This window comes from Antechinus flavipes, chromosome 4 (genome assembly GCF_016432865.1).
Source record: "Antechinus flavipes isolate AdamAnt ecotype Samford, QLD, Australia chromosome 4, AdamAnt_v2, whole genome shotgun sequence".
NCBI classification, from domain to species: Eukaryota; Metazoa; Chordata; class Mammalia; order Dasyuromorphia; family Dasyuridae; genus Antechinus; species Antechinus flavipes.
In genome coordinates, this window is record NC_067401.1 from 481,387,223 (window position 1) to 481,415,104 (window position 27,882).

Genomic DNA, 27,882 nt, shown 5'->3' on the forward strand with positions numbered 1-27,882 from the left:
CTGGAACTCTGCCTAGCAATGAACAGAAGCTGGGAGTGCTCAGAAGTCAAGGCTCCCAACTTGGCCCCATTTGGGGGCTGTGTGAGGAGGCAACAGAAAAGCTGGGGACAGGGCTCATGCCAGGCCCTGAGAGCAGGTCTGAACTCGGTTTTGTGGGTGAAGGGGTTAGGGGGATAACATAAGATTTCTGAGTCAGGGCATAACATGATCCAAGATTAACCTGTTAGCATCCACAGCTTTGTTTGGACCTATTGGGTATGATCCCCAGGCCCCTTGACTGAGCTAGCGATCCTAGATCTTAGAAGGAAGTGGAGAATCACAACAGAGTCAGAAGTCAATCAAAAAGCATTTATTAAGTACCTGCTGTGTGCCAGGAACTGAGCTAAGTAGTAGAGAAACAAAGAAAAGAGACCCTGACCTCAAGGAGCTTACATTCTAGGGGAGAGAGAACAATTGACTCACCTTCCCCTCCTCCCCAACTCCAAGCAAATTAGATCTGTTCTCCCTTAAAAGATCTTAAAACCATTCTGGAGGGAGACGAACTCGTGGTCACTGGTGGGCTTCAGATGGCAGACCAGTCCCTGAGGAGCTGATCTCCTGAATCAGTTTTTATCCTGGGTAAACATCTTTCTCCGGTCATGGCTAAGGAAGGTTCTTTTGTTAGCTGCTGGATGGAGTACAAGAATTTTACTTCATGCTCCTTTTGGTCTAAGCTAGCAGGGGACCAGCCTGGGAAGCCCAAGGACGCCATGAATGAGATAATCAGCCAGGGCCTGCACTGCGGGGGAGGCATCTGGACTGAGATCTGAAGGAAATCAGAGGGTTTGAAAGGTGGAGATGAGGAGGGAGAACATTCTAGGCTTGGGGAAGTGGGGGGGATGGCTAGTACAAAGACAAGAAGTCCACAAAGAGAAGGGACCTTTTTGAGGAATGAATGTCACCTAGCCTTGTGGAGAACATGTCAAGGGAAGAATGGCTAGGCCGTGGCAACTGATTCACTGGATATGAAAGGTGAGGACAGCAGTCTGCAGTGACTGGGTGACCAGGAGGATGATGGGTGGTATGAGGTTGGAGGGGTGCTGAGAGGCGAGGGCTGAATACAGAGTGAGGTGCTGGAGGGGACTGAGAACAGTGAACAAGGCCTGAGAGATGGGCTGGAAGCAAGCACAGAAAGAGGTGTGAGCACACTGGCCACGTAGCCCGAGACCTCCCTTCGGCACCTGCCCCAGCTCTGAAAGGCCTCCGGATGGGAGGCAGGGTGGGGCTTGGAGGAAGGAGTCACTGGCCCACAGTGAACAGAGGGAATGGCCAGCTCTCTGTTGTCAGAGCCAACCACATGGGGCTCTGGCACCCTTCAACATTGGCAGGAGATGAAAAACTTCTTGGCCATCCCAACTGCCCAGGAGACCGGGGGGAACCATGCCAGCCATCTTCGGGGACAGAAAGAGCTGCCACGCCGATGAGGGGCTCGGTTCTTTCTCCTTAGCCTCACGGGGCAGAATCCAAAGTAGTAAGCTGCAAAGACACTGAGGAAGCTTGCCAACAGCTACCTCCAAGAGGCACGGGTGCCCTGGGGGAAGGTGGGCTCCCCTTCCTTGTGAAGGTCTTCCACCAGAGACTGAATGGCAGCCTACTGAATGCACTATGGCTCAAATGCACAATGAAAGGTGCAGATACAGTGTTCTTTTGAGGAGTTTCCCTGCCCATGGATCTCAGAAATTCAAGGATTCTTCTAATTCTCCCTGTTCCTCCACCTTTCAGGCTCTCCATCATCTGGTTTCCCCCCATTAGTCCATGAGCATGTGTTGAGGGCAACTCTGCCCTGGGTTAGCCTGGAAAGTCTGCTCTCCTCCCCACCCCCCCTGAATTCTCCCTTCGACCCTTGCTAGCCATCCCTGAGGCGCCCTCGGGGGAGTGGGGTGGAAGGGGCTGAGATGCTGCTAGTGGTTTTCTCATCATGGCTCATGGGGGGCTTAAATGAGACATGAGCAAGCTGGAGCGTCCCTGTCAGCCTTCAGGGCCCTGCGCATGTGCGCAGCCCCCTGTCTCAGGCTGTCCCTCCGTGCCTAGCCCAGTGCTGGGACCCCAGCAGGCGCTCAGGCCACAGAAAGGGTCTGGCTTCCCCAAGGTCACCCGCCTGGAGGTCAGAACTGAAAGCTAGCTGGCTCTTCCTCATTCCCAGTCTGGTGGCCCGCTCCAACAAGAGGCCTGGAGCTCCCACCAAGATCTGGGGGCAAGCGCCTCTCTTACCTGCCCTTGAGGGCCTCCCCCACGGTCATTTGGCAAAGCCGTGGCCGCCTCTCTGCCGCCTGGCAGAGTTTGGGACGGTGCCCAGGGGCCTGGCCATTCCTTCAGCTGCGTCCCTCTCTGTCCCCAGTGTAGGAAGCCCAAGTGGTCGTTCCAGGAAACCTTTATTGAGCGGCTGTGTGCGATAGCTAAGGAGCCAGGTGAGTCACTGACGCCAGGCTCCGGGCAGATGGCGAAGGAGCCACGCCACAGGCCGAGGATCTACGGCTGTTTCCAATTGCGTACAATGAAGGTGGCAGAGGCTTTGGGAAAGACTCGATCCCCGGGTGTTGGGAGAGACCTCGAGTGCTTTGTCCCTAGGGTTGGTCACTCTGGGGACCAATGGCTGCCCAGATAAAGCTCAGGCCCAGGCTTGCTCGGGCCTCCACGACTAGGAAGGAGTGTTAGGGCTGGGTGCTGGGCGGGGGGGCAGCTTGGCCCCAACTGTGCTCCATAGGGCTTAATTTGGGAGGGGAAACAGAGGCCTTAAGGGTTGCTCAGGAGGCAGGGAGGTGGGCAGGGCGAGGGCCCCACTCAGGAGGTCAGTAGGCTGAGCTTGGGCTCACTTGGGAAAGCAGTGGGGTGAGGGGGGTCACCGGCAGGCACTCGGGCCTGGGGGCTCTAGGGAACAGTACTTTGTCCAAGGGCTGGTGGCAGGGATTTGAGTGGGGGGGAGGCTGGGACAAGTGAGGCAGATAGGAGTAGTTGTCAATGTGGGTGGTGGGGTCAAGCTCAGAATGTGAAGGGGCTGGGGCTAAAGGTGGGGACCAGGAGGAGCCCGGGCAGCCAGCCTGCAGTAACACGGGGTAGTCCAGTTGGGACTGACCATCCACAGACTCAGAAAGAACCTCCAAGACGCTCGGTTCCTCCTCTTCGGTTATGGCTGGGGCCTTGGGCTAGGAGAGATGAGGTCAGGGACCGTGAGGGGGGATGTAGACCTGATCAGGAAGCCCAGGAGACAAGGGCTTCACTCACCTGGCTCGTGGAGGTGGGAGGCTCAGTGAGGAAACTCCCAAGGACCCGATGCAGGTCAGGAAGTGGAGGCCATAGGGTCTGCCGCAGGGCCCTGCGCAGGGAAAGAGAGAGGGGTGACACAAGTCAGTGCCAGGACTCTGTGAGGGTAAGTGAAAGGAGCAGTGAGGAGGGGGCTGCAGTGAGTATCCAAGGCCCTCCTACCGACACCCACCTGGGCAAACAACCTCTCACCAGGCCCCGCTGGGGCCTGCACATGATGTGGCCTGGTGTACTTCATTAAAAGCTTCAGAAGTTGCCCCTTTGGTGTGTTCTAAGAACAGGGTGTCCTGTCCCTCCCCTGTTAGCTGGCCTGGAGCCCACAGTCCTCTCTCAAGCACTTCCACAGTCAGAAGTAGGGCAAGTCAGGGCAGGGCTGCCTGGGCCGATGGCAGAAGGAAACGGCCCCATCTTAGAGAGTCGTGGCCTCGTGGGACCAGGGCTAAGCAGTCTCTTAGACCCTCGCCAACATGGAATTGCCCCCAGAAAGGAAGGGCTTCCTTGGGGCTCCCTCAAACCAAGATAGCAAGCTCTTCCAGATTTCAGGCAAGCCCTTCTGATCTAGCCCAAGATGTCCCAAGTCCTCGACCAAGCCCGCCCAGCATCCAAGACAGGGGCCAGGCGGCAGATCCCCTGGGGAATCACACTGTATCTCAGATCCTCGCCTTCTCTGCGTCTGGCCACCAAATGCTGTCTCCCAAGTGGAAGCATCAAGGGAAGCTTCCAGAGAGCAAAGGAAACGAAGGGGCAGCTTACCTTTCCTTCTCAAAAACAGGAACCAGCCTGCCATTTTCCCTGACACTCAGGCCTAACCCCCTCCCGGCCTTGGCTCCCACTGCTGCTGCTTCTATCCTCTGGGGCCAAGTTTGCTTCATTCTCCCTCCCACAAAAGCTCTTTCCATAGTTGCTCAGGGACTTCATTCCTGGTATCTTTTCCCAGTTTCTTGGAGGGATCCTCGAATCCCTGGATTCCAGGCCCTTTGCTTAGCCCTTCCTGTAGACCCTCTTCTTTCTCAAAAGCTTTCTTAAAAGTTCTGAGCTCCTTGATGTGGGCCCATTCACTTAATTGGCTGCCACATCCCCACTAATGCTCATGCTTGCCCTCTGACATCATCTCCAATTTATCCTGTCGAAATCTTGTTGCTTCATTCTTGTCTGCATGTGGTCTCCCCCATTAAAACCTGAAATTGGTTTTGCCTTTATATTCCTGGGCCTTAGTACAGTGCCTGGCATACAGCAGGCACTTAATAAATGCTTATGGACTTGAGACTGTTGACTCAGGTTAACCTTGCAGTAGGCTAAAATAGTGATGGTGGTGGTGGTGGTGGTAATGGGGGTCTTACAACAAAGTGCTTTATCTAAGTTATTTTATTTAACCCTCAAAACGACCTAGGTGGATGCTATTATTGGCCCACTTTACAGTAGACAACTGAGGCAGAGTTTGAAGTGCCCCCTATGAAGCCACATCTGGGAAGGGTCTGGGGTTTTTGGCGCTCTGAGCCAGTGCCTTGGTGGCGCCTCCAAGCTGCTCGAGCTTTGTCAGACAAAGCCCCGTCTAACTGGGCCTTCCTCACCTTGTACTTGGGAGGCCGATTTTTGACCCCAAAGCAGATGTTGTATTTATCCCTACTGAGTCTCATCTTGGTGAGCCAGTCCAATGAGCCAATGTGGATCCTGACATCCCTGTCCTGGGTAGCCTCCCCCCTGCCCACCCCCCTCCCCTCCCCATGGAATCACTGCCATCACCTGCTGCCCAGGCTACTCTCTGCTTACTTACACACATGTCACCTTCCTTAGATAGCAGTTCCTTACTGGCAAGCATCCCGCCTGTGCCCTCCTTAGAATCCCAGAAAAAAGCGGGGCCTGGCCCAGTTCACACATGATAAGTATTTGTTGACTGATGATACCCTTGATTCAAGTCATGGATGAAAAAAAGGAGTCCCACCCAGGACCAGGCACAGAGCATTTATTCCTCCAACTGTCAACCACGAAGACAACTGCTTTCTGAGGGTGTCTGGCTACACAAATGGTTCTGAATCCTTCTAACTGATGAATCCTTTGGGGGTCTATTATTAAACTCTTCTCCCTTTTATCAAGATTACATTTCTCCATCTTCTCCACAACAATGTTCAAAGACCCTGCTTGGAAGCCTTTCTAGAATCTAGGTAAATGCTACCCCACAGCATCCCCATGTCCACTGGTCCGGGGACACCTCGAGAACCTGCTGAGTACTGCCCACCAAGCCTGGAAAGCACAGATGGCGAGAAGTGGACCTAGTGCTGATTCCAAGGAGAAGATTCAGAAGAGAAAAGGAGTCAGGAAAGGGAAAAAGCAGGTTAAGAAGGCGCTTTAAGGATGAGTTTTGGATTCACTGGTTCTAATTTAAGCTTCCCTATTCATGGGTGGAAAGCAACAAAGGAAGACCAGCACCCTGGAGATCTATGAACCTAATAAATTAAAGGGGGAGAGCTGCCCTGCAGCTCAGACAAGCTGTGTCCTGCACATGGGACATGCAGCTCCAAAACAAGAGGACCTACCTCTGAAATCTAGTCCCACCTCTGACTCCATGTGATATCTGGGTAATCTTGAATTAGTTATGCCCTCCTTCTGACCTTCAGTTGCTCTACCTTTAAGATAACAGGTTGGCAAAGACCCCAGCTTTTGGGATAAGAATTCACAGTTTGACAAAAATTGCTGGAAAAATTGGAAATTAGTGTGGTAGAAACTAGGCATTGACCCATGCTTAACACCGTACACCAAGATAAGGTCAAAATGGGTTCATAACCTAGGCATAAAGAATGAGATGATAAATAAATTTGAAGAACACAGGATAGTTTACCTCTCAGACCTGTGGAAGAGGAAGGAATTTATGACCAAAGAAGAACTAGAGATCATTACTGATCACAAAATAGAAAATTTTTGATTATATCAAATTGAAAAGTTTTTGTACAAACAAAACTAATGCAGACAAGATTAGAAGGTAAGCAATAAACTGGGAAAACATTTTTACAGTCAAAGTTTCTGATAAAGGCCTTATTTCCAAAATATATAGAGAATTGACTCTAATTTATAAGAAATCAAGCCATTCTCCAATTGATAAATGGTCAAAGGATATGAACAGACAATTCTCAAAGAAATTGAAACTATTTCTAGCCACATGAAAAGATGCTCCAAGTCATTATTAATCAGAGAAATGTAAATTAAGACAACTCTGAGATACCACTATACACCTGTCAGATTGGCTAGAATGACAGGGAAAGAGTGGGAAAACTAGGACACTAATACATTGTTGGTGGAATTGTGAACACATCCAGCCATTCTGGAGAACAATTTGGAGCTATGCTCAAAAGTTATCAAACTGTGCATACCGCCTTGATTCAGCAGTGTTACTACTGGCTTATATCCCAAAGAGATACTAAAGAAGGTAAAGGGGCCTGTATGTGCAAGAATGTCTGTGGCAGCCCTCTTTGTAGTGGCGAGAAACTGGAAACAGAGATGCCCATCAGCTGGAGAATGGCTGAATAAATTGTGGTATATGAATGTTATGGAATATTATTGTTTGGTAAGAAATGACCAGCAGGATGATTTCAGAAAGACCTGGAGAGACTAAAATGAAGTGATGCTTAGTGAAATGAGCAGGACCAGGAGATCATTATATACTTCAACAACAATACTATATGATGATCAATTCTGATGGACGTGGCTCTCAACAATGAGATAAACCAAATCAGTTCCAATAGAGCAGTAATGAGCTGAACCAGCTACGCCCAGCGAAAGAATTCTGGGAGATGACTATGAACCATAACATAGAATTCCCAATCCCTCTGTTTTTGTCCACCTGCACTTTTGATTTCCTTCACAGGTTAATTGTACACTAGTTCAAAGTTCGATTCTTCTTGTGCAGCAAAATAACTGAATGGACATGTTTATACATAATATATATAATATACATATGTTGTATTTAATTTATACTTATATATACATATGTAACATGTATTGGTCAACCTCCCATCTGGGGGAGAGGGTGGGGAGGAGGGGAAAAGTTGCAACAAAAGGTTTTCCAATTGTCAATGCTGAAAAATTACCCATGCATATAACTTGCAAATAAAGCTATTAAAAAAAAAATAGGGTTGGACTAATTGCCCTTTAAAGTTACTTTCATGGGATCTGTATGTGCCAAAATGTTTGTGGCAGCTCTGTTTGTAGTGGCAAAAAACTGGAAAATGAATGGATGCCCATCAATTGGAGAATGGCTGAGTAAATTGTGGTATATGAATGTTATGGAATATTATTGTTCTGTAAGAAATGACCAGCAGGATGAAGACAGAGAGGCTTGGAGAGACTTACATGAACTGATGCTGAATGAAGTAAGCAGGACCAGGAGATCATTATATACTTCAACAATGATACTGTTTGAGGATGTATTCTGATGGAAGTGTATTTCTTTGACAAAAAGACCTAACTCCGTTTCAATTGATCAAGGATGGACAGAAGCAGCTACACCCAAAAAAAGAACACTGGGAAATGAATATAAACTGCTTGCATTTCTGTTTTTCTTCCTGGGTTATTTTTACCTTCTGAATCCAATTCTCCCTGTGCAACAAGAGAACTGTTCAGTTCTGCATACATATATTGTATCTAGGATATACTGCAACATATTTAACATATATAGGACTGCTTGCCATCTAGGGGAGGGGGTGGAGGGAGAGGGGAAAAATCGGAACAGAAGTGAGTGCAAGGGATAATGTTGTAAAAAATTACCCTGGCATGGGTTCTGTCAATAAAAAGTTATTATAAAAATAAAATAAAATAAAGGATGATATCATAAAAAAAGAAAGAAAGAAATGATGAGAGGCTGATTTCAGAAAAGCCTGGAAAACCTACATCAACTGATACTGAACGAGGTGAGCAGAACCCGGAGAAGATCGTACACAGTAGCAACAAGACTAAGTGATGATCAACTGTGACAGACGTGGCTCTTCTCAGCAGTGAAATGATTCAAAGCAATTCCAATGGACTTGGGATGGAAAATACCATCTGCCTCTAGAGAAAGAATTGTAGCCACTGAACATGGATCAACGCCTTTCACCTTTTTTTCTTTTTCTTTTTTCATGGTTCTTCCCTTTTGTTCCGATTTTTCTCTCCAAACATGATTCATATGGAACTATATAAAAATTGAATGTACATAACCTAAATAAATAAGGGGAACAAGAGCTCTTACCAAAATGGACAAAAGGAAGAATATGTGAGGTGGAAACACTGCAGGCACAAAAAAGAAACAGCTTGCTAAAGCGTTAAATGATGATGTAATTGAATGATATGAACGGTTCTAAAATAGGGCCATGATATCAGAGGGGCTGAATCTTATAAAACGTGCAGATGAAACAGATGGAAAAGACTAAGTTGCAGTAGCCTTTTGTGGTTTGCAAACAACTACAAAGAACAAAAGTGTTACAATGATCAAATGGAGTATCTTTTAGCAATCTGAATTTAGGATTACAATCATCAATGCATTCCTTTTAGCACAGCAGCCATTCTGCAGACAAAAGCTTCAAATATATTTAAGGCAGGGAGAGAAAATGGAAATGAAATCGATACCGAAGGAACTTTTATCGTGCTTGGCTGATTGCTTTGAAAACTGAGTTCAAATGTATAACCTATATCAAATCACGGTGGGAGAGAGAAAATTTGGAACTCAAAATTAAAAATTCTCTTTACATGTAACTGGGGAAATAAAATGTTATTTTTAAAAAATTGAGCCCACTTGCATGTGGTAGCAAAATATCTTGATGTTTTGAAGAATAAAATGAGTGTGGATATACTTTTTTTTTTTTTTTTTGGCTGAGGCAATTGAGGTTAAATGACTTGCCAAGGGTCACACAACCAGGAAGTGTTAAGTGTCTGAGTTCAGATTTGAACTCAGGTTCTTCTGAATTCAGAGCTGCTGTTCTATTCACTGTGCCACCCAGATGCCCCTGTGGATATACTTTTCAACAAAATTTTCAGGTGAATGAAACAGGCTTATTCTAAGAAAGGATGCCTTTCAGAACTTCCATTTTTAAGACATAAAAACCACTCCACCTGGATTTGAAGTGTCTAAGAACTGCCTAGCACTTTCGTTTATCAGTACTGAAACCCTTTCACTCAGAGAGGCGACAATCATTGATTGCTTCAAGCACGAGTGGCTGAAGTTATTTCCAAAGTCTGCTTTTCAAGTTTATTTGAATGTTGCTGTTGAAAAATATTGCAAGGACAGTAAAAGCATTATTGATTTTAGAAAATGCTTCTGGATTTTCTGCTACATTGTTTATTACGTGAGAATGTGAGCATGCAAATTCATGAGATGTAGCTAAAATTCTGTGCACTCACTAGCATCCCTAGGAAAATTTAAAGAAAGAGAAGACCAGGCAATTCATGCTGCTAAAATATTTTAAAAGGCAATAACATATTCAACTTATCATTGTAAACTTATCTCAAAATATATGTGGTATTACCTATATAGCTAAATTCAGCAATTAAAAGTTTCTTAAAATATTGCTTCCTATAACTATTTTTTTTTACTTTGTAATAAACCTGAATGAGAAATATATTTTTCTAATTCTTTGCTATTATATCACATTAATACATTTATTTTTAAACAAATTTTCACTGGACTCTATTTTTCATCAGGCTACCATATTTGGGGGCTGCTCGGCGGTACCCGAGATGGCGTGCCAGGCCTAGCTTCAGGAAGACCCGAGGTTACCTTACTTGCTGGGTGACCCTGAGCACCCTATTTGCCTCAGGTTCCTCATCTGTAAAATGAATGAAGAAGGAAATGGCAAACAACTCCAGTATCCTGAGGGGGTCCCTGTGACTTGGGATGAACTCTGCAAGGATGGAGAGAGGCCCTGGACCGGTAAGATCTATTCAGGTGAGGAAATTGAGACAGCTCAAAGGAAGAGCATGGGGGGAAAGCACAGTCCCACAGTGGGAGGAAGCCCCAGAGTCCTAGCCGGTAGGATTTTGCACAGAGGCCCAGAAAGAGGAAACAAGCTGGTCTGATAGGGCAGAGGCAGGGTGGTACAGTGGCTCCTGGCCATCAATGCTAGATTCCCTGCAGGCTCCTCAAACTCAGCATGCCTCAAAGAGAACTTCTCTTTCCCCAAATCCTGCTCCCTTCTGTGCCCCTCTCCACTATCCTCCCAGACTCCATGTTCACGTGTGTTCCTTAATGACTCCTTAGCTTCTCTCCTTCCCCAGTAACCATGGAGCATCTTTTGGATCCAAAGCCTCTGTTCCAGTGATACAGCTGCCACTTACTTTCCCAGTGGCCTCCCTGCCCACCTCCTATTTCTCCTTTCTTGCCCATATACTACCCGTAGCTAAATTGATATTCTAAAATTCAGCTCTGACCCCATCACCCCTTACTAAAACTAATATCTCATATCTCTAGGGTAAAGAACAAACTCCTCTCTCTAGTTGGTTTTGAAAATCTTTCCCAACCTAACCTTCTATTATTTCCCTCCACACACTCTAGTCTAGCTACCTTGGCTTTCCTCACACACGACACTCCATTTTCCATCTCCAAGCTTTTGCCCAGGCTGTACTCGTTGCCTGGTATGCCTTCCCTTCTCATCTCCACCTCTTAGAATCCCTACTTTCCTTGAAAACTCAGCTCAAGCACCTTATCCTTCCCAGATCTGAGCCCCCAGCTCCCAGTGCAGTTTTTTGTGTCTGTTTGCCATTTTTGTAACTGATCCTTTTGACAATGTGGTGAAGCCTCTGGCCTCTTTCAAGAATGCAGAACTATTTTTAAAATGAAGTACATAGGATCACAAAGGAAACAAATGCTATTGAAATACAAAACAAAACACAAACAAGTACTTAATCTCCCTACCATTAACTGAGAATCCTTGCCCTATAATGTTTTTCTCCAAAAATATTTTGTGCCTGCTTTGTTTGTTTTTTTGCTTTGCACACTGCCAGGTACACAGCAGGTATCTAATAAATGACAGCTTGATGGGGCCTGTGATTTCTCTCTGCTAAAAGCAATAAACTTGGAGGCTGTCTGATTGATGGCTCATCTTGGCAGAGATGGCAGAGGTGAGGAGGAAGCCACATGGCCTCGCCTGTCCTATCACAGGCCGGCCCTTCCTCTGAGAGGTCCAGCTGGGATGAGGAGGTCTGGCTGGGCAAAGGATAGCAAAGCCCAAATCAGCCAAAGAGAGGAAGGCCGGGTTTCAAGATCACAGGAAGCCTCTCCCAAACAATGGGGCACAACCTGGTTTACAGGGCACCCCTGGGGCCAGCACAGGGGTACAAAGAACCAAGCAGCAGGCCCTGCCCTCTGGTGTTCAGTCCAGGGCAGGGAGAGCAGGGAGCAGACTTAATACGTACAGGATACTTGGAGAAGGCAGCTTGGGCAGCAGGAGCAGAGCCAGGAACAGGGACCGAAAGATGTTAAGAAGCAAAGGGGAGGAGGCAGCTCCTTCCAGGAACAGGAGACATGTGGGCACAAAAAAGGGGGGAAGTTACCAGCAGTCAATGGGCTGAGGGGGAGGAACGTGCCCAGGCTGGAAGGATAGGGGCAGCCAGACTGAGTAGTGGATCCTGGAGGCCCTGGGAAGCCCGGAAGCTTCTCAGACAGAGAATGGGCGTGTTCAGACCTAAGCTTCAGCCAGCTAATTTGGGGCATGACTGGAGAGGAGAGGAGCCTGGAATCTGGGGGAGCCAATTAGGAGGTTGTGACAATAGACCAGGCAAAGAGTAAGTTCAGTGGTGACTGCTGGGAGATGATGGCCCAAGAGGCCTGGGAAGCCCTCAAAGCCCTCTCTACAGAGAGAATTCTACCATCCAGCTGGTTCCCACCTACCTTTCTGTCTCTATTTCACATTGCTCTCTGTCCATTGTCCCTGTTTGGCAAAATAAGGCGGCTCCTCCTCAATACCCAACTTCAGCAAAGTGGCCTCCCTGGATCTCTCAGTATTTATTTACCACAGTGACATTCTCTGTGGATTGAAGGTACAGGTTGGCTTTTGTCTGCACGGTCCTTAGCCCTTGGCCTCGATGCTGAGAGCAATGAGAAGGACGGAGCATCTGGCAGCTAAGACTGCTCTAGATTCTTTCCAGGACCTAGGCCCCGAGTGGGCAAGAAAGCAATTGGCCAGGTCTCGAGACAATTAGCAAATAGAATCATGGAGTGTCTGTCAGTGACCCAGGAGAGAGATCAAAAGGACTACTGTCTGCAGACCAAAGGCAAGTGAGCTGGACTGATTCCTGGAAAAATCAACAAGCGTTGATTAAGCACCTACTGTATACCAAGCATAGCGCTTACCTTGGGAAACCAGGCTGATTCCTGGCGAAAGCAACAAGCATTGATTAAGCACTTACTATATACCAACCATAGTGCTTACCCTAGGAATCTAAAGAAAAAGCCATCACTGGCCCATTTTAATAGAGGCGAAAAATCTTTGTGGCCCATGGCATAAAAATTGGACCTCAGAGCAAAGAAGACAGAGCTGCATTCAAATCTTGCCTTGGCTATCCCCTGGCTAGGGTAGGATAGGCTCTCACTAAGGGAGAGCACTGATCCCCCTTTTTCCTCCTCCCCGCGGCCCTACACGCAGGTGGTGAATTGCTGAAAAGCTGAGATTTATTTTTTTTTTTTACCAAGTAGTTAGCTATTCAGTACAATGACATCACAGGCCAGTCCTCTAGTTAAGAAGCAACACAGGCCAGCCTCCCTTTCATTTCTCATGCAACTTTACTCCATCTTGCCCAGGGGATACCTTCTCTCCACCCCCAGCTTCTTTAGAGTGTTCCATAGAGTGTTAACTCCCAGAAGACATGATATTTCCTCAGCACTTAGCACAATGCCAGACACATAGCGGGTGCCAAATAAATGTCTATACAAAGTCCTATACACGTGATACTCAGATACCAGGAGAAAGCACAAGCAGCAGGTAGGAGGCTTGGAAAAGCCTTCTGAAACTGAGCTTTGAGCTGAATCCTGAAAGAGGAAAGGTACAGGTGAAGAGGGAAAAGAGTGTAAGTGTGGGGTACAACCTGGGCCAGGTGCAGTTAGCAAGCATGTGAGAAACAGTAAGCCAAGTTGGGTGGAGTGGAGAGGTCTTTGAATGCTCAACAAAAGGTTGGTGTTGGATCCTCTGAACTTCTGGAGCTGGGGGTGGGGTGTCTTGGTTAGACCTGGACTTGTGGAGGATCATTTTGGAGGCTGATTAGAAGGAACAGAATGGGGAGTGAGAACAACAAGTAGACCTGAGGTGATGAGTTGGGAGCAGTGTCAGAGAGAGGGGAGAGAGCCCTTATAGAGATCAAATCAAGACCTGGCAACAGATTGGGTAGGAGAGATGGGTAGGAGAGAATGAGAGTTCCAAGATGCCCAAACAAGACGGAGCACTTGAATGACTGAGAGGGAATCGGGAAGGGAGGAGGGTCTGGGGGAAGCTAATGAGTCCCCATGCCCATGGGACTTCCGGTTGGAGCTGTCCAGCCCCGGTGAGGCATTAGAGGCCTGAGAAAACAACAAGAAAGCCCAAGTGGCTGGATCCTAGGGGGCTTGTAATGGAGATTGGGGACAGGAGAGAGGTTAGGACTGGGTAGGTGGATTTGGATCATCGAAGTGATTTGTAATTGGCTAGAATGAGAATTGAGGACTCCAAAGAGCCAGCCTAACCCTCTAGAACAGGTCCTGCTCTGGGACCATTAACAGGGTTGTCTAATGAGCGTGTCACAAACCTTCCCTGAATCATGAACTTAAGAGCAAAAAATAAGACTACAAAGGAAGCCCCTTTTAAAATAATTATCAAGATATTAAAAAAGAAAACAAGTTCACAGACTCCGAGGTATCCAGGTTTATCTGACCATGACGTTCTCGACTCCACAAACATCACCGACTCCCTATTACCTCCAGGATAAGCCTTTCAGCACCTGCTTTTTCCCGTCTTTTTTACTCCCGGGGAATATGGCCCTGCCCTCCTTTCAGTTGCAGCCTCTGCCCTTTCTGCCCCACGTGCCTGGAATGCTCTCCGCCTCCCCTGGGCCCTTCAAGCCTCCGAGGCTCGGCTCCGTGGGCCTCCGCCTCCAGCACACAGGGATCTGCCTCCCCAGAAGGGCTCCCGCCGCGGCTACTTTGTATCCATTTGTATTCAACAGTATCCCGGTGGGGCGGGGAAAGGGTGGGAGAAGAGAGTGGCCAAGCACGCGCACGCGCACGCGCACGCGCCTGAGGGTGGGGCCTATACCTGAACCGCGCGGGGAAGAGGCGCCGCAACACGAGGCCCACGAGACCGCCGAAGCCCAGCGTCAGCACCGCACTCGTCACCATGGATACCCAGCCTGTCAGGGGGTCGCGGAGGTCAAAAAGGCTGGGCCTAGAGCCCCGCCCCCTCCCTCATTGCGCAGCCGCATTCCCTGGCTCCAGCTCCCACCCCAGCCTCTCACCACTCTCGGGCGCCATCTCCACGAGCGCAGGCGCAGACCAGGCGCTCCAAGGTCCGTGATAAGTGGGGCCATCCGGCCGCGCGCGCAGTTGTAGTCGGTACTGGGCCCCGGGGCGGAGCTCCAGGGTTTCTCCCAGCGCATCCCGCGGAGGCTCCAGCACCTGTATAGACCCAAATGGAGGGGGCGGGGCCGGAGGCCTTCTGCGGCCTCTGATTGGCCTGCGTGTACGCTCGTCCGTGGCGGGGGGAGGAGTTTGACACACCTTTGTCCTGAACTGCGAACTTACTCCTTACACTCCCCTGCCCGGTACGTGGCTTTACCCTGGTGCCTTCCCTGAGACAATGACATTGCCACACGCACTCCCACGCACCAGCAGCTCAGGCGCACTCACACACCCTCCCTCGCGTGAATGCACCCTAATGCCCTTCCCCAATTAACGCCCAACACTGACGCATCCTGATCCTGCCATAGCCACCCAGGATGCCCCGCACGCGGGGACCCCCGAGGCTCACACTCCAGCTTGCCCGGGGGCTGTGCCCAAGCTGGGGGGGGGGGGCGGGGGGCGCTGGAAGCCCTCACCTTCCAATTCTCGTGGCTCTGAACCGAGTAGCGGATCTGGTAGTGCGTCTTCCCCGGCAGCCAGGGCGCGGGGGCCCTCCAGGTGAGCTTGAGCTGCCCCCGGGGCCCGGCTGCCCAGTGCAGCTCTGGAGCTTCGAGGAGAACTGGAGAGGCAGGAGAAGCAGTCCTCAGAGCCGCTGGGGCCACGGGGAGTGGGGACTGGGGTGCCGAGTTTGGGGAGGAGGACGATGCCGCGGTGGAGCCTGGGAGAGGGGCCTGCGGCGGCAGGATGGAATCTCACCAATCTGATGCATCCAGAAGGGAGTGGCAAGGTACTGCTGGACGGTGCCCTGTTCAGTGGTGATCTCCACCAGGATGTGAATGGCACTGTCATTTTGAGACTGGAAATGGCAGAGGGAGATTGGGGTTTCCTCGGCCCTGGAGTCCGTCTTCTCACATTTCTCCCAGACTGGGCCCCTGTGGAGAAACCCCCACCTCCCACCGCGGCCCATGAGCCAGGCTAGGCTGACAAGGTTCCCGGGCTCCAGGACCATTGTCCGATTTTCCCAGCCCTCACCCTATCCCTGGCACTTGGGACAGGTTGTCACCACCTTCATATATCATATACACATATGCATATATAATACACACATACCCATATAGAGATATAAATGTATATATTATGTAAATGGAGAGGAGCTATCTGTCTATCCATCTATTTCCTCTCCATTCACACAACCATGGACTCCTACCTGGATGATTGCAAGTGTCCTAATTGGGTCATCCCCCTTTCTCACTCACACTGAGTGCCTCCTATCACTTCTAGGATCAAATATATCCTCTGTTTGTCTTTTAAAGTCCTCTGTAAACTCTAACCCTTTCCAGTCTTACATTTTCCTCTCTTCCATGTACCCTGGGATACAGGGACTCTGGTCTCCTTAACTTGACACTCCAGCCCCCATCTCTATGCCCTGTCCTGGCTTGGTCTGCCCCACTCCAGGGATGGTCTACCCCCTCATCTCCATCTCCAGGCTCAGCTCTCATACTCAGGAAGTGTGTCCTGGGGTTGTCAGCTGTGGGGCCTTCCCCTCTCGGATGACCTGCCATCTCCTCTGTGACTCTTTGTGCTGCCACAGCTGTTTGCAGGTGAGCCCTCTGACGGGAGATGATGGGTGCCAGGATGCACCACCCAAGTTATCGTAGCTTGACTTACAGGCTTAGGTGCCTGTAGAGAGGGCTCTAGAGCCCCCCTCTCTCTCTCCTTAGGGAATGGGGGCAAATGCAGTTGGCGGAGCTTCACACCAGTGATCTCCAGATTGCCAAATCTCCTCCTTCTATGCAGCTTTTGACACTAGATCCCCCTCATCTCCTTCTCTGTGGATTTTCATGACACGGGTCTCTCCCAGCTCTCTACCTGCCTGCCCATTTTGCTGGCACATCATTGTTTGCATGTTGTCTCCTCCAGCAGGATGTGAACTTCCTGAGGGCAGAGATGGCCTTTTCCCAAGTGTATCCCTGGCACACTGAATAAGAGCTAGTTAATGATCCAAGGCCAGAGAAAACTCTTCATTTCCCTTGGGGTAAGTCAATACTCAGGTACAATTATCACAAGGAATTTCAAGAATTTCCTTCTCTAAAATCTTTCTTAATAAATTCAAAGTCCGGGAGCAGCTAGGTGGTGTCGCGGATAGAGCGTCAGCTCTGAAGTCAAGAGGACCTGAGTTCAAATCTGATCTCAGACACTTAACACTTCCCTAGCTGTGTGACCCTGGGCAAGTCACTGAACCTCAAACAAACAAATAAACAAATGGACAAATAAATGGATAAATGAATAAACAAATAAATCCAAAGTGCCAGGCTAGCAGTGTCTCTTCCATCACCTATGACATTAGTGGAGAAGGGTCCGTCCCTCCCTACTACACCAACTCTAACTGAAGAATAAATGTAGCATTCTGTGGCTTAAGACCTTCTCTCTGTAATCTATCCTCCACTGCCAAAGTGATTTCCCTAAAATGTGACCATGGCAGCATCATAATACCTTACCAGCCTTTGAGCATACAGCTCCTCTCCATGCACTGATGCTCCAGCTCCACCTGCCTGCTTTGGGGTTCCTCACATGGGTCTCTGTGCCTTTGGATTGGGCGCCCCCCACCACCACCACCTAGAATGCAGTTTCCCCTCATCTGTTTCTTAGAATCTTGGTCTTTCCTTAAGACCCAACCCAAGCTCTGTCTTCTCCAGGTGAGGTTTTTCCTGGTCCTGGGCCATTTCCTCTGAGGTTACTTTGTATTTACTTTCTACTGTGTCTTTTTGTGTGACTTATTCCTCTGTCCCATCAGACTGTGAACTCCCTGAAGGCAGGGAACATGTTCTTGGTATCCCCGGCTCTCAGCCCAGTGCCTGGCACACTACAAATGCTTAATCAGAGCTTGGTAATTGATTGATTATTCCTGCCAAGGAATGGCAGCTTTAATCTGATGATGGTTTGGATAAGGATGGTGTCATCCATGTCACTAGAGTAATTCTGTGGCCCTAGACCCGGAGCTCTCCTTAATCCAGACCGCCAGCCCTGCTGGCTCACCTCCGGCCTACTCACCTGTCTCTAGGACAGCTGCCAGTTGCCCAGTGGTAGAAGTAGCCATGGGAGGTGATGGGCTGGGCTGGTCCTCGCCACTGGCATGTGATACGCTCCAGGTCCTGAGTAAAACACTGAAGCCCAATCTCCCCTGGACCAGGAGAGGAAGACTGTGCTGGGTCCCACCTGAACCTCTCTCCCTCCCTTCTCCCTATCCCTGCCCCCCCTCCCCCCAGTAACTTCTACTGCATTTTGTGTGTGTGTGTGAATGAATGGGGGGAAGATTCTGCTCTTCTCCCCATTCCTGTTCCTCTACAAAATCAACCTGCCCTCCCCCGGTGACTCACTTGCGTCCCGTGGCAGGGTAACGTTCACAGGCGATGACCACGGTCCCCAGAAACCCTTGAGAGAGATTCCATCAGGCTTGCTCCGGAGCTGGAGCCAATATGAGGTCCCAGGTTGAAATCCTGAGATGATACAACTTTCACCTATTAGACCTAGGGACTGAAGAGGGGGGCTTATTGAATCAGAGACTCAGAGACAGATGGGATTTTAGAGTTCCTTTAGTCTATCTTCTCCTTCTCCTCCATATAATGTCCCACCCACCATATCCTTATTATAACCTTGGCTTGGATAACTATGATAATGGGGAGCTTACTACCTTACTGAAGGGGGCTTTGTGAATGATTCTTATCCCAAGACCGGCCTCTTGGGTATATCATCTCTCATTGGTGGAAGAGCTCGTAAACTAGGTTTCTTTATCCTTCTGGTCCATTGGCGGCTCAGGAATTTATTCAGTGAAAGATTTGTGACTCATCCATAATGAATTTAGCCCCAAAGTAGCCCCTGAGAAAGCCTGGGCTTTGTGAGACCTCAACCTCTAAACTCTGAACATGTCATCTTGGGAATGGAGTAGGGAAAGAAAGCCTTGAGGATGGGGCACTAGGAAGCTTCATAGCCATTTCTGTTCGTAACCAAAGGAAATGCTCCGGGTCTAGGGTGCGAGAAGATGGGGACAGAGAAAGCTGGATACTTACTTCTCTGGTGGCCCCTAGCTGCTCTGGCCCAGCCCACTGCGGTATTGTGGGTCCCCCCACAGCAGGTCCCTGGCTCACGTATCCTTTTCTGGAGGGTCCCTCGGTGGCGGGGTACCGCTGTATAGACTGACTCCCTGGAAGCCGAGTTGGAGCCTGGTCGGGTCTGGGGGTTGCCGTGGCCTGGGGTGGCTGGGTGTGTGGCCACTTTCTGAATGGGCAGCACATGGGTGCTTGGAGCAGCGCTGTGACTGTGGGCTGAGCAGGGTTGCTGGGATCCAAAGGGCCATATTGAAGTTCATGCTGCATGAAGTCACTAATATCTGAGGTCTGTGCCTCCCATGTGACTTGCAGCTCCCCAGACTGACCAGAAGTCACTGCCGTGATGCTCTTAGGTGGCGCCGGCAGGCCTAGGGGAGAGGACCCAGCATCTCAGGGCTTCCTCCCCACCCCAGACCACCGTGAGCGCTCCCCAAACCACCTTAAAGGATCCTTCCAAAGCATAGGAGACAGAACTGTAAGTAGAAGGCTGAAGAATAAAATACCCAAGACTGTGAAGAATGACAGGATTGGGAAATGGCCTTGAGTCTTGTAAATCTAGAGCTTTAATTGAAAAGGGAGGGGAACAGAAAGAATTAACCCAGTGTCTCCAACAAGCCAGATATCAGAGTGAGTAGCCACAATGTAGGAAAGAGAAAAGCAGTTTAGTCACTCAGATATTCGTGAGAGACAACATCCAGGAAGGATGCTGGTAGGAATACACGTGACCTTAAATGTCCATGCACAAAAAGGCACAAAGGTCAGGTAACAGATGGGATGAACCCGTAATCGTGAAACTCGGTGGGATGAAATCCACGATAGGAATATAGCTCAGGAAGGATATGCTTTATTAGAAAGACATGGGGGGGAAGAGGCGGGATGAGCTTGAGCAGAAAGATGAAAAGTTCATGGTTGGAAATCCAGGAACCAGAAGGGGAATGTATGAGGGAAGATGAATGGAGGCAGAAACTGAAGGGAGATTTTCACCAGACAGCAGACTACTTGGATAGAAGCAGGAGAGAGATGGAGGATTCAGAAAAGAGTTCATAGGACTGGAACAGAAGCATGATATAATGATGATACAGTGGGAGATTTCAATGTATGCGGGAGAGCTCTCTCTTCCAAAAACATAGAAGCTAATAACTTTGGGAGGGGAGGCAATTGCCCAAGGTCACACAGCTAGAGAAGCTAATAACTTCTTGATGGATTGATGGCAATGTCATCTTTCAAAATGTGAAGGCACTGATGTCAGTGGAGAGGAGCTTACTCTTGGGGTAGAAATAATGGGAAATGTGAAGAAAAGTCATCACTGCCTCTTTGAGTTTGTGAAAGAGAAGGAGAGAACATCTGGGTATACCACAGATTTGGGGAAAGCATAGGGTTCATAGTGAAAGGGTTCAGAGAAATAAAATTCTACAGAGGAAATCAGTCCACTACTAGTCGGCAAGTGTAAAGAATTCATTAATAGGGACATCTGAGTGGCACAGTGGATAGAGCACCAGCCCTGAAGTCAGGAGGACCTGAGTTCAAATATGATCCTAGACACTTAACACTTCCTAGTTGTGTGACCCTGGGCAAGTCACTTAACCCCGATTGCCTCAGCAAAAAAAGCAAAAAAAAAAAAAAAAAAAATAACTCCAGAGAGGCAGAAATAATTCTAGTAAAGAAGAAAAGTGAAAGTGCTTGAAAAGACCAATGTGGCTATATGGGGAATTTATCAACCAACTCCATTTTGAAAAGATACATACAGAAAATGTTAACAAAAGAAGGAAAATGAAGAAAAAAAGATTGAAGTGACCCTATAAGAATCATATTAGAAGAGTGAAAGCTAAAGACAAGGGAAGAATTGGAGGTGTCAGGTTTTGGTTTTAATTGAGTCTTGCTCTGTTGAGAAAGAGAAAATAATCAGAGAAGGGATAGAAGGGCTGATGATAAAAGACAATCAAGAGAAAACTGAGGAGCTCAAGTCTTGTTTTACTTGTTTTCTCTCTGCCAAGGATGATGACTTTTGCATTGTAAGGGATAGAACTAAAGTAGTCACGTTGAAATGGAAGAAAATTAAGGAGATAACTAGAGATTATTGTAATGCTCTGAGATTTAAGGCGTGGTCTGGATGCTGTCCCGACAGAACATAAGCTTTTGGAAAGCAGGGACTTTGGGTGTTTGTCTTTGCATCCCTGATGGCTGCAACATGAATAAGTGTTAATGAATGTTTATTGAATTGAATTGGATAGGATTACCAATTCTCTGGGAGTGATACTTGAAAGATGCTGAATGGGAGAAATTCTGTATGATTGGAAAAGGGCAAATTTTTGGAAAAGAAAAGAGATTTTTTTTTTTTTTTGCAACATGGGTGATAAGGATATATGTTTTACATGAGTTCATATATATTAGAATCTATATCATATTGCTTGCCTTCTCAAAGGGCAGAAAAGGTGATCATTTCAAACAAGATTTAAAAAAAAGAATATAAAATTTTTTCTTAAATGTAAGTAGGAAATATTTAATGATTGCTGATTAATTAATTAGGTACCAATTAATAAAACTTAATAAAATAAATATAAAATGTGCATATAATAAAATGTATACAAAATATGAAATTAATCAGATATCTATTTTTAAAAGAAAAAAAAAAAGAGAGAACAAACTCCGTACAAGATTGAGGTCAGTACATCTGATTTCAGTTCTTGGCAAAAATTTTTCATGAATTATTAATGAGGTGACCACTAGAAAAGGAAGCATTAATTACAAATAACCTGCCTAGCTTCCTAAAGAACAGGTCCTGCCAGTCTCTCTTGATAGGGTTACTTGACTATTAGGCCCAGGGAATGGCATACATGTAATTTATCTAGATTTGTATTTGATAGAGCATTCCATGCTATTCTTTGAAAAAAAAAAATGAGATGTGGAAATAGAGGAGAGTGCAATTAACTGGACTAGGAATTAGTTGAATGACTAGACTCCAAGAGCTGTCACCGATGGTTCAATGCCACCTTGGCAAACAGTCTCCTGTGGAGTGGCCCAAAGATACGTCCTTGACAATGGGCTGCTAAAAATTTTTTTAGCAATAGCTTCTAAAGGCACAGATGGCAGGCTCATTAATTTTGCAGTGGATGGAAAACTGGGAGAGTGAGAATTGCGGCATGGGGAGCAGCAACGTGTACTTGAAAGAATTTTAGATTGCAATCAGGAACATTTGGGTTCAAATCCAGCTTCCACCACTTATGAGAAGTGTGATGCTGAGCAAATTGCTGAATTCCTCCCAGCCACAGTAATATCTTCCTAACAAGGGAATGGTGATGGTGATGTTAGCTAGCATATCATTATAACTGATATTTAACGATAATTAATAACTAATGTCTTAAAGATTGCAAAGCAATTTATAAAGATTTCATTTGACCTTCATAAGTACCTTGCCAGAATGGTGCCAGATGAGGAAACTGGGGCAGCAGAAATTTAAATGACTTGCCCAGTATGACATAGCTATTAAATGTCTGATGTATGAGTCGAACATAGGTCTTCCTGGTTCAGGATCCAACAGGTTCCATGGGATATGATGGATGTGAAGTGTTCTGAAGATCTGCAAGATCTATCTAAATGTGAGTGAGGAGGATGAGGAAAAGGAAGAGAAAGAAGAAAAATAAAGGAAGGAAGAAAGAAAGAAAGAGAGAGAAAGAAAAAGAGAAAGAAAGAAAAAAAAGAGAAAGAAGGAAAGAACGATACCAGGGACCCAAAAGATCTGGACAGGTTCTTACTAGATATAAGCTTGATAAATAAGTTGCTTAATTTATCTGGGCTTCAGCAATATCTTCTTTATAGGATTTTTGTGGCATCCTATGGGATGATTGTATAAACTGTTTTGTAGAATTTAAATTTGTTACCTAAAATGTCAGATTATTATTAATAATACAGAGTCAAGAGCCCAAAAAACCTGAAGAGACTAGAAGGGTCAGCTAGGTGATGTGATGGATAAAGAACTACACCTGGAGCTCAGGAAGCCCTGAGTTCAAATTCTACCTCAGATACTTGCTAGCTGTCTGGCTCCCTCTTCTCCCATCTTCACCCCAAGTGTTCTTGATAAGTCTTTGTCTGCCTTAATTTTCTCATCTATAAAATTAGGTGATGGTAACATCTACCTCCTCGGGTTGTTGTAAGTATAAAATGAGAGAATATTTTTTAAAGCACTTAGCAAACCTTAAAGCACTATAAACAAGCAGGCAATGCTATTCTTTTTAGTCACATCTAATAAGATGAAATTCGAATGGCACAAATGTGTTCTTGCAATACTTGGGTGAAACTTCCCAGGTATAAGATGAGTCCAGAGGCAAAGGGTTGGGGTGGGATGGCCGTACACACTTGGTCGGACCCAGACCTAAACATGCCGGCTACTGAGAGCCCCACTGAACACCTCCTCTGCAGCGTGGAAGCCAGAAAAACTGCTGGGCTGCATTCAGAGGAGTAGGTCTGCTCAGCTAACAGTCCCTCACCCTGTCTTGCTCAGACGCCACTTAGTAGGGTTCAGTTCTGGGTGACCTGTTTTAAGGAGCATGTTGACAAATAGTTGAAGGAACCTCAGATGGTTGTTTAGAGAAAATAAGGTTCTAGAGAATGACCTTCAAGTATCTGAAGGACTTCCATGGAAGAGATTTGTTCTGCTTGAATCATCAGTGGTGGAGAAAGGGGAGAGTTGCAGAGAGATAAGTTTAGGCTGAATGTCAGAAAAGAATAACAACTTCCTATCAGAACAGTCCCCCAATGGAAAAGGGCCTTCCCAGGAGATGATGGGCTCCCCTTTCTTGGAGGTCATTAAGCAAAGGTTGGCTGGCCACTGCTTGGTATGTTGGAGCCAGGGTGCTTTTTGGACTATGCCCTTGAGATCCCTTCCAGCTTTTAAATGTGTGATTCTGCGTGAGAAGGGAGAGGGCTGGGAGGAGAGAGAACAGGATCTGAGAAAAGAAGGCAGGACTGTAGGGAGGGAGGAGGGTCAGGACTGTGTGAAGGGAGAAGGGTCAGAGCTGTGTGGAGGGAGGAGGGACAGGGCTGTGTGGAGGGAGGACAGTCAGGACTGTGTGAAGGGAGAAGGGTCAGAGTTGTGTGGAGGGAGGAGGGACAGGGCTGTGTGGAGGAGGACAGTCAGGACTGTGTGAAGGGAGAAGGGTCAGAGTTGTGTGGAGGGAGGAGGGACAGGGCTGTGTGGAGGGAGGACAGTCAGGACTGTGTGAAGGGAGAAGGGTCAGAGCTGTGTGGAGGGAGGAGGGACAGGGCTGTGTGGAGGGAGGAGGGACAGATCTGTGGGAAGGGAGGACCGGATTGTGGGGAGAAAGGAGCATCTGCACTGGGGGGAGGGAGGAGGGGCCGGGCTGTGCAGAGAGGGCCTCACCCACGTTTTCCAGGCTGAGCACTCTCTGGGTCCGGTTTCGGCGGTTGGCAGGGTCCCACACCCAGAGCGTCAGCTTGGCAAACAGGCGCATGCCTTCCGCGGGCTGGATTTGACAGACGTGGCGAAGCCCTCCGTTGGGCAGCCTCTGGGAGCTCAGCGGGCACACTTGGGGCTCCTCCCTGCAGGCCGGGCACGGATCTAAGGGACTCCGGAGGCCCCTGTGCTCTCCCGGCGTGGGAACTGCCAGAGGAGAGGGTGCTGCCATCCCGCGCCCACCCTTTCTCCGGTTGCCTGGCTCCCCGTCCCCCCTCTCCTCCTCCCTCCTTCCGGCCTCCACTGGGGGCGGGAGGAGGGGGTGGGGAATGGAGGGGGCTCTACCTGAGGGAGAGAATGCGCGCCGCCCTGCCCCCTCCCTCCCCTCCGTCTTCTCCCCCTATTCCCCCACCCCCCAACATTCCCTGGCGGTGGGGGTTGTCTGGGACTATATCTCTGCGTGGGACGCACGCACCCGGGGTAGGAGAAGAAAAGTTGGTAGGGCCCTCCGTCTTCCTGGCCACCCTCCTCTTCTTGCTCAGCCCAGTCCTCCTCCTCTACCTCGTCCCAGAAGCACGTGAGGTCCTCGAACTGCCTGGAGAAGCAGCGCAGGGGCTCTGGCTCTGCCGCCAGGAGCGAGGCGTCTGGGAAGGAGCCAAAGGCCGGGCCGTCAGCGGGTGGCCCGCTCCTGCGGGGCCTGCCCACCCTCTTCCCCCCACCCCCACCCCGGTCTGGCCTGGCGAGGGCCCCAAGGGCTCCCGGCCGGATTCCGAGCGGGACCCGGGTCATTCCCGAGGGGGCGGCCGCTGCCAGGGGCTGAGCGGCCGCACGGGGAGCTCTCTACAGGTGACACACCAGCGTTAGCCAGGTGCTGAGCTCCAAGCTTCCGAGGAAGGGGCTTGAGGTGGGGAAGGCTATCCGCACTCTGCAGGCCCTGGAGGGCCCCGGGCTGATGGTTCTGGAGCCCGCTCCCCAGGCAGCTCCCCGGAGGGCCCTTTGGCGGCTTCTGTGTAGTCTAGGGGCGGCTTGTGGGCCTCTAAGCTGCCAGGACTCTTTCATCAATGTAGATCTCACTGGCCCCGAGTCAGGTGGGGAGGGCCCCTGACTCCTGGGAAAAGTCCCTTTTTAAAGAGGGACTAGGATACTCCAGGATGGCAGAGGGAGCCAGAGCTGGACCAAGGGGAAGAACTGGGGGCTCTGCCCTGGCTCCTCCCACTGGCAGCTTATGCCCTTTCTAACTTGCCCCTAAGCAGTTGGGTTGGTGTTCTCTGCCAGGAGATTGTGAACTCCTTGAGAGCTGGGTAGGAGTTGTCTTTTTCCTTTCTTTGTATCCCATAACTTAGAACAGTGCCTGCACACAGTTGGCGCTTAATAAATGTTTTTTAAGTATACCCAGAAATTCAGTCTGGAGCAGAGCTGGCCCTGAGGCGAGGATAACAATTCTAGACAAGCTTTCTGCAGTGTTGTAGCCCAGAATGCAAAAGGCTAAGGGGAGGGGGCACCAGCGCCAGCCAGCTTTCTGGAGGATGGCAGCACTGACCTTCCTAGAATAATAGATCTTGTCCAGAGATTGAATCAGGTCACTCCTCCGTTAACAAACAGAACCCCTCAGTGGCTCCCTATTGTTCAGCCGGATGGAACTCTGCCACCCCGCGGACTACAGCACACCGGATGCTGCCCACGGAGTTCTCTTGGCCAGGGCACTGCACTGGATTGTCATTGCCTTCTCCGATGGATCAAGGCACATGGGTTAAGTGACTCGTCCAGGGTCACACCGCCCGAGTTGGACTCGGGTTTTCCTGACTCCAGCCCAGGGCTCTGGCCAGGAGCCACCTCGCTGCCTCAAGAAGGCCAGGAAATGCCTGCAGGTCATGGATCGTCCCAGGATTCAACCCCCAACAAGATGGTGTAAGAGCAGAGAACTACTAAGATGTCAAAGAAACGACTGACTTAAAGCAGGCTCCCTATAATTCAATCCTTCTGCCTGGCATTCAAGGCCTTCGTCCTGGAGTCAGTTTAATTTCCTGGCTTTGTCTCTCTGCCCCTGAATAAGACATTCCTATGAAACTTTGTCCTTTAACTTATTATTAATAATAATAGGGATACAAAAAAGTAAAAATAATAACAATAATAATAATAATAGAGATAGTGATCTCATGGTCTCGGGTGCTCCCAGATGAAGAGATTCCCTCTGCCAACAGAGCACGGTACTTTCCCTGCCCCCAGTGTTAGGGGACTTGTCCAAAGCCATCCTCTCAATAAGTGTCAGAGACAAACTCAGGCTTTGTTGGTGCCAGGGCTGGCTCTCCAGCCCCCAGGCCCCACGGTTGCCTCTCCTAGCTTACCCTTTAACCCTTAAGGTTCACCCTGAAAGGCAGGGAGTGTAAACATTATTGTCTTATTTTACAGTTAAGGAAACTGAGGTTTGAGGAAGGGGTTTGGGAGGCAGAGGGGAAGGAGCTCAGCTTTGCTATTTGGCTGGATGACCCAGACTGGGGGCCTCTGTTTCCTCCTGTGGAAATGAAACTAGATGAACTTTGAGGTCCCTTCTTACCCTAAATCTTGTCTCTAAAGCCAGCTCCTCGTCTGTGATGCCCTGGGCATTTGAGGGGCAGCCTGGTATAGCAGCAGGACTGGAGAGACCTGGGTTCAAGTCTCCCATCTGGTGCCTACTGACTGTGTGATCCAAGGCAGCTGTGTGATTCGGAGAAGGGGCTAGCCCACATTGGTAGGGGGAGGTCGCCACACGTGGGGACTTAGAGATCTGACTCATCCTCTCCTCACTGTCCTGCCCTCTTGTCTCTCTGGGCCTGGGATGCTGTCCTCCCTTCCCTTTCCTCTGCTGAATTCCAAACCCATTCAAAGCTCAGCTCCTGCCAGATGCCCCCCTCCCAGGATGCCCTGCTCGGTCCCAGCTTCCCAGAGCTCTTGTTCCTATATTAGCCCTTCTCTGATGAAATGGATAGGAACGTGTGTATTTTATGACTATAAATCTCCCCCAGTGTTCTGCACACAGTAGGCACTTTATCACGGCTGAATTCCGGGCTGAATATTCCTCACCCCCTCACCGAGGCCCCCACCCTGAGGAGTTTTCTGCTCTCTCTCCCTCTCTCTAGGCTTCCTCTCCCCTTCACCCTTCCCTCCTTCCTCATCTTTCCCTTTCCTTCCCTCATTCTCCCCCACCACCTTCTTATTCTCCCTCTCCCCCTCTCCCCTCCTCTTTTTCCCTTCTCCCTTTCCCCTTGTGTCCTTCTGCCTTTCCAATGTCCCCCTCATCTTCTCCCTTTCTTTCCCCCCCTTACCTTATGATGCCGGGCCTTTGGGAGGGGGGTTTCAGGCTCTGTCCCCTTACCTTCATTGCTGACATAGGTGGTGGCCTGGCTGGGCAAGTGGAGGAGGCGGCAGGTGACCAGGATGAACACCCAGGCTGGCATCCCTTTGGGCATGTGGGCTGTGCGACCCTGGTCCTCCCCTCAGGAAGCTGGGCCCCAGCTCTCTCTCTACCCCAGGCCCACAGGTTC

General features: G+C 48.9%; 1 protein-coding gene across 1 annotated transcript; it reads right to left on the bottom strand.

Moving 5' to 3' along the window:
* Window positions 1-334: 334 nt before the first annotated feature.
* Window positions 335-27,860, bottom strand: MPL (MPL proto-oncogene, thrombopoietin receptor). The gene is made up of 12 exons (XM_051999962.1): window positions 27,714-27,860; window positions 24,837-25,005; window positions 24,329-24,507; window positions 18,913-19,319; window positions 18,223-18,379; window positions 17,897-18,026; window positions 15,602-15,795; window positions 15,322-15,464; window positions 14,743-14,902; window positions 14,544-14,637; window positions 3,262-3,352; window positions 335-3,182 (listed from the first exon to the last, which is right to left on the bottom strand). Exons 1-12 carry the CDS (start codon window positions 27,805-27,807, stop codon window positions 2,829-2,831), a joined length of 2,172 nt encoding a protein of 723 aa, XP_051855922.1. The 5' UTR covers window positions 27,808-27,860; the 3' UTR covers window positions 335-2,828.
* Between the last annotated feature and the right edge of the window lie 22 nt (window positions 27,861-27,882).

Bases quoted from the DNA above. Each gene is read 5' to 3' on its own strand.
- MPL (XM_051999962.1), bottom strand. From the start codon at position 27,807: ATGCCCAAAGGGATGCCAGCCTGGGTGTTCATCCTGGTCACCTGCCGC. The intron at 19,320-24,328 runs GTGAGGCCCTCT...CCTCTCCCCTAG, and splicing joins GCTCAGCCTGGAAAACGTGG to GCCTGCCGGCGCCACCTAAG. The intron at 18,380-18,912 runs GTAAGTATCCAG...CCCCCTCTTCAG, and splicing joins AGCTAGGGGCCACCAGAGAA to TCCCTAGGTCTAATAGGTGA.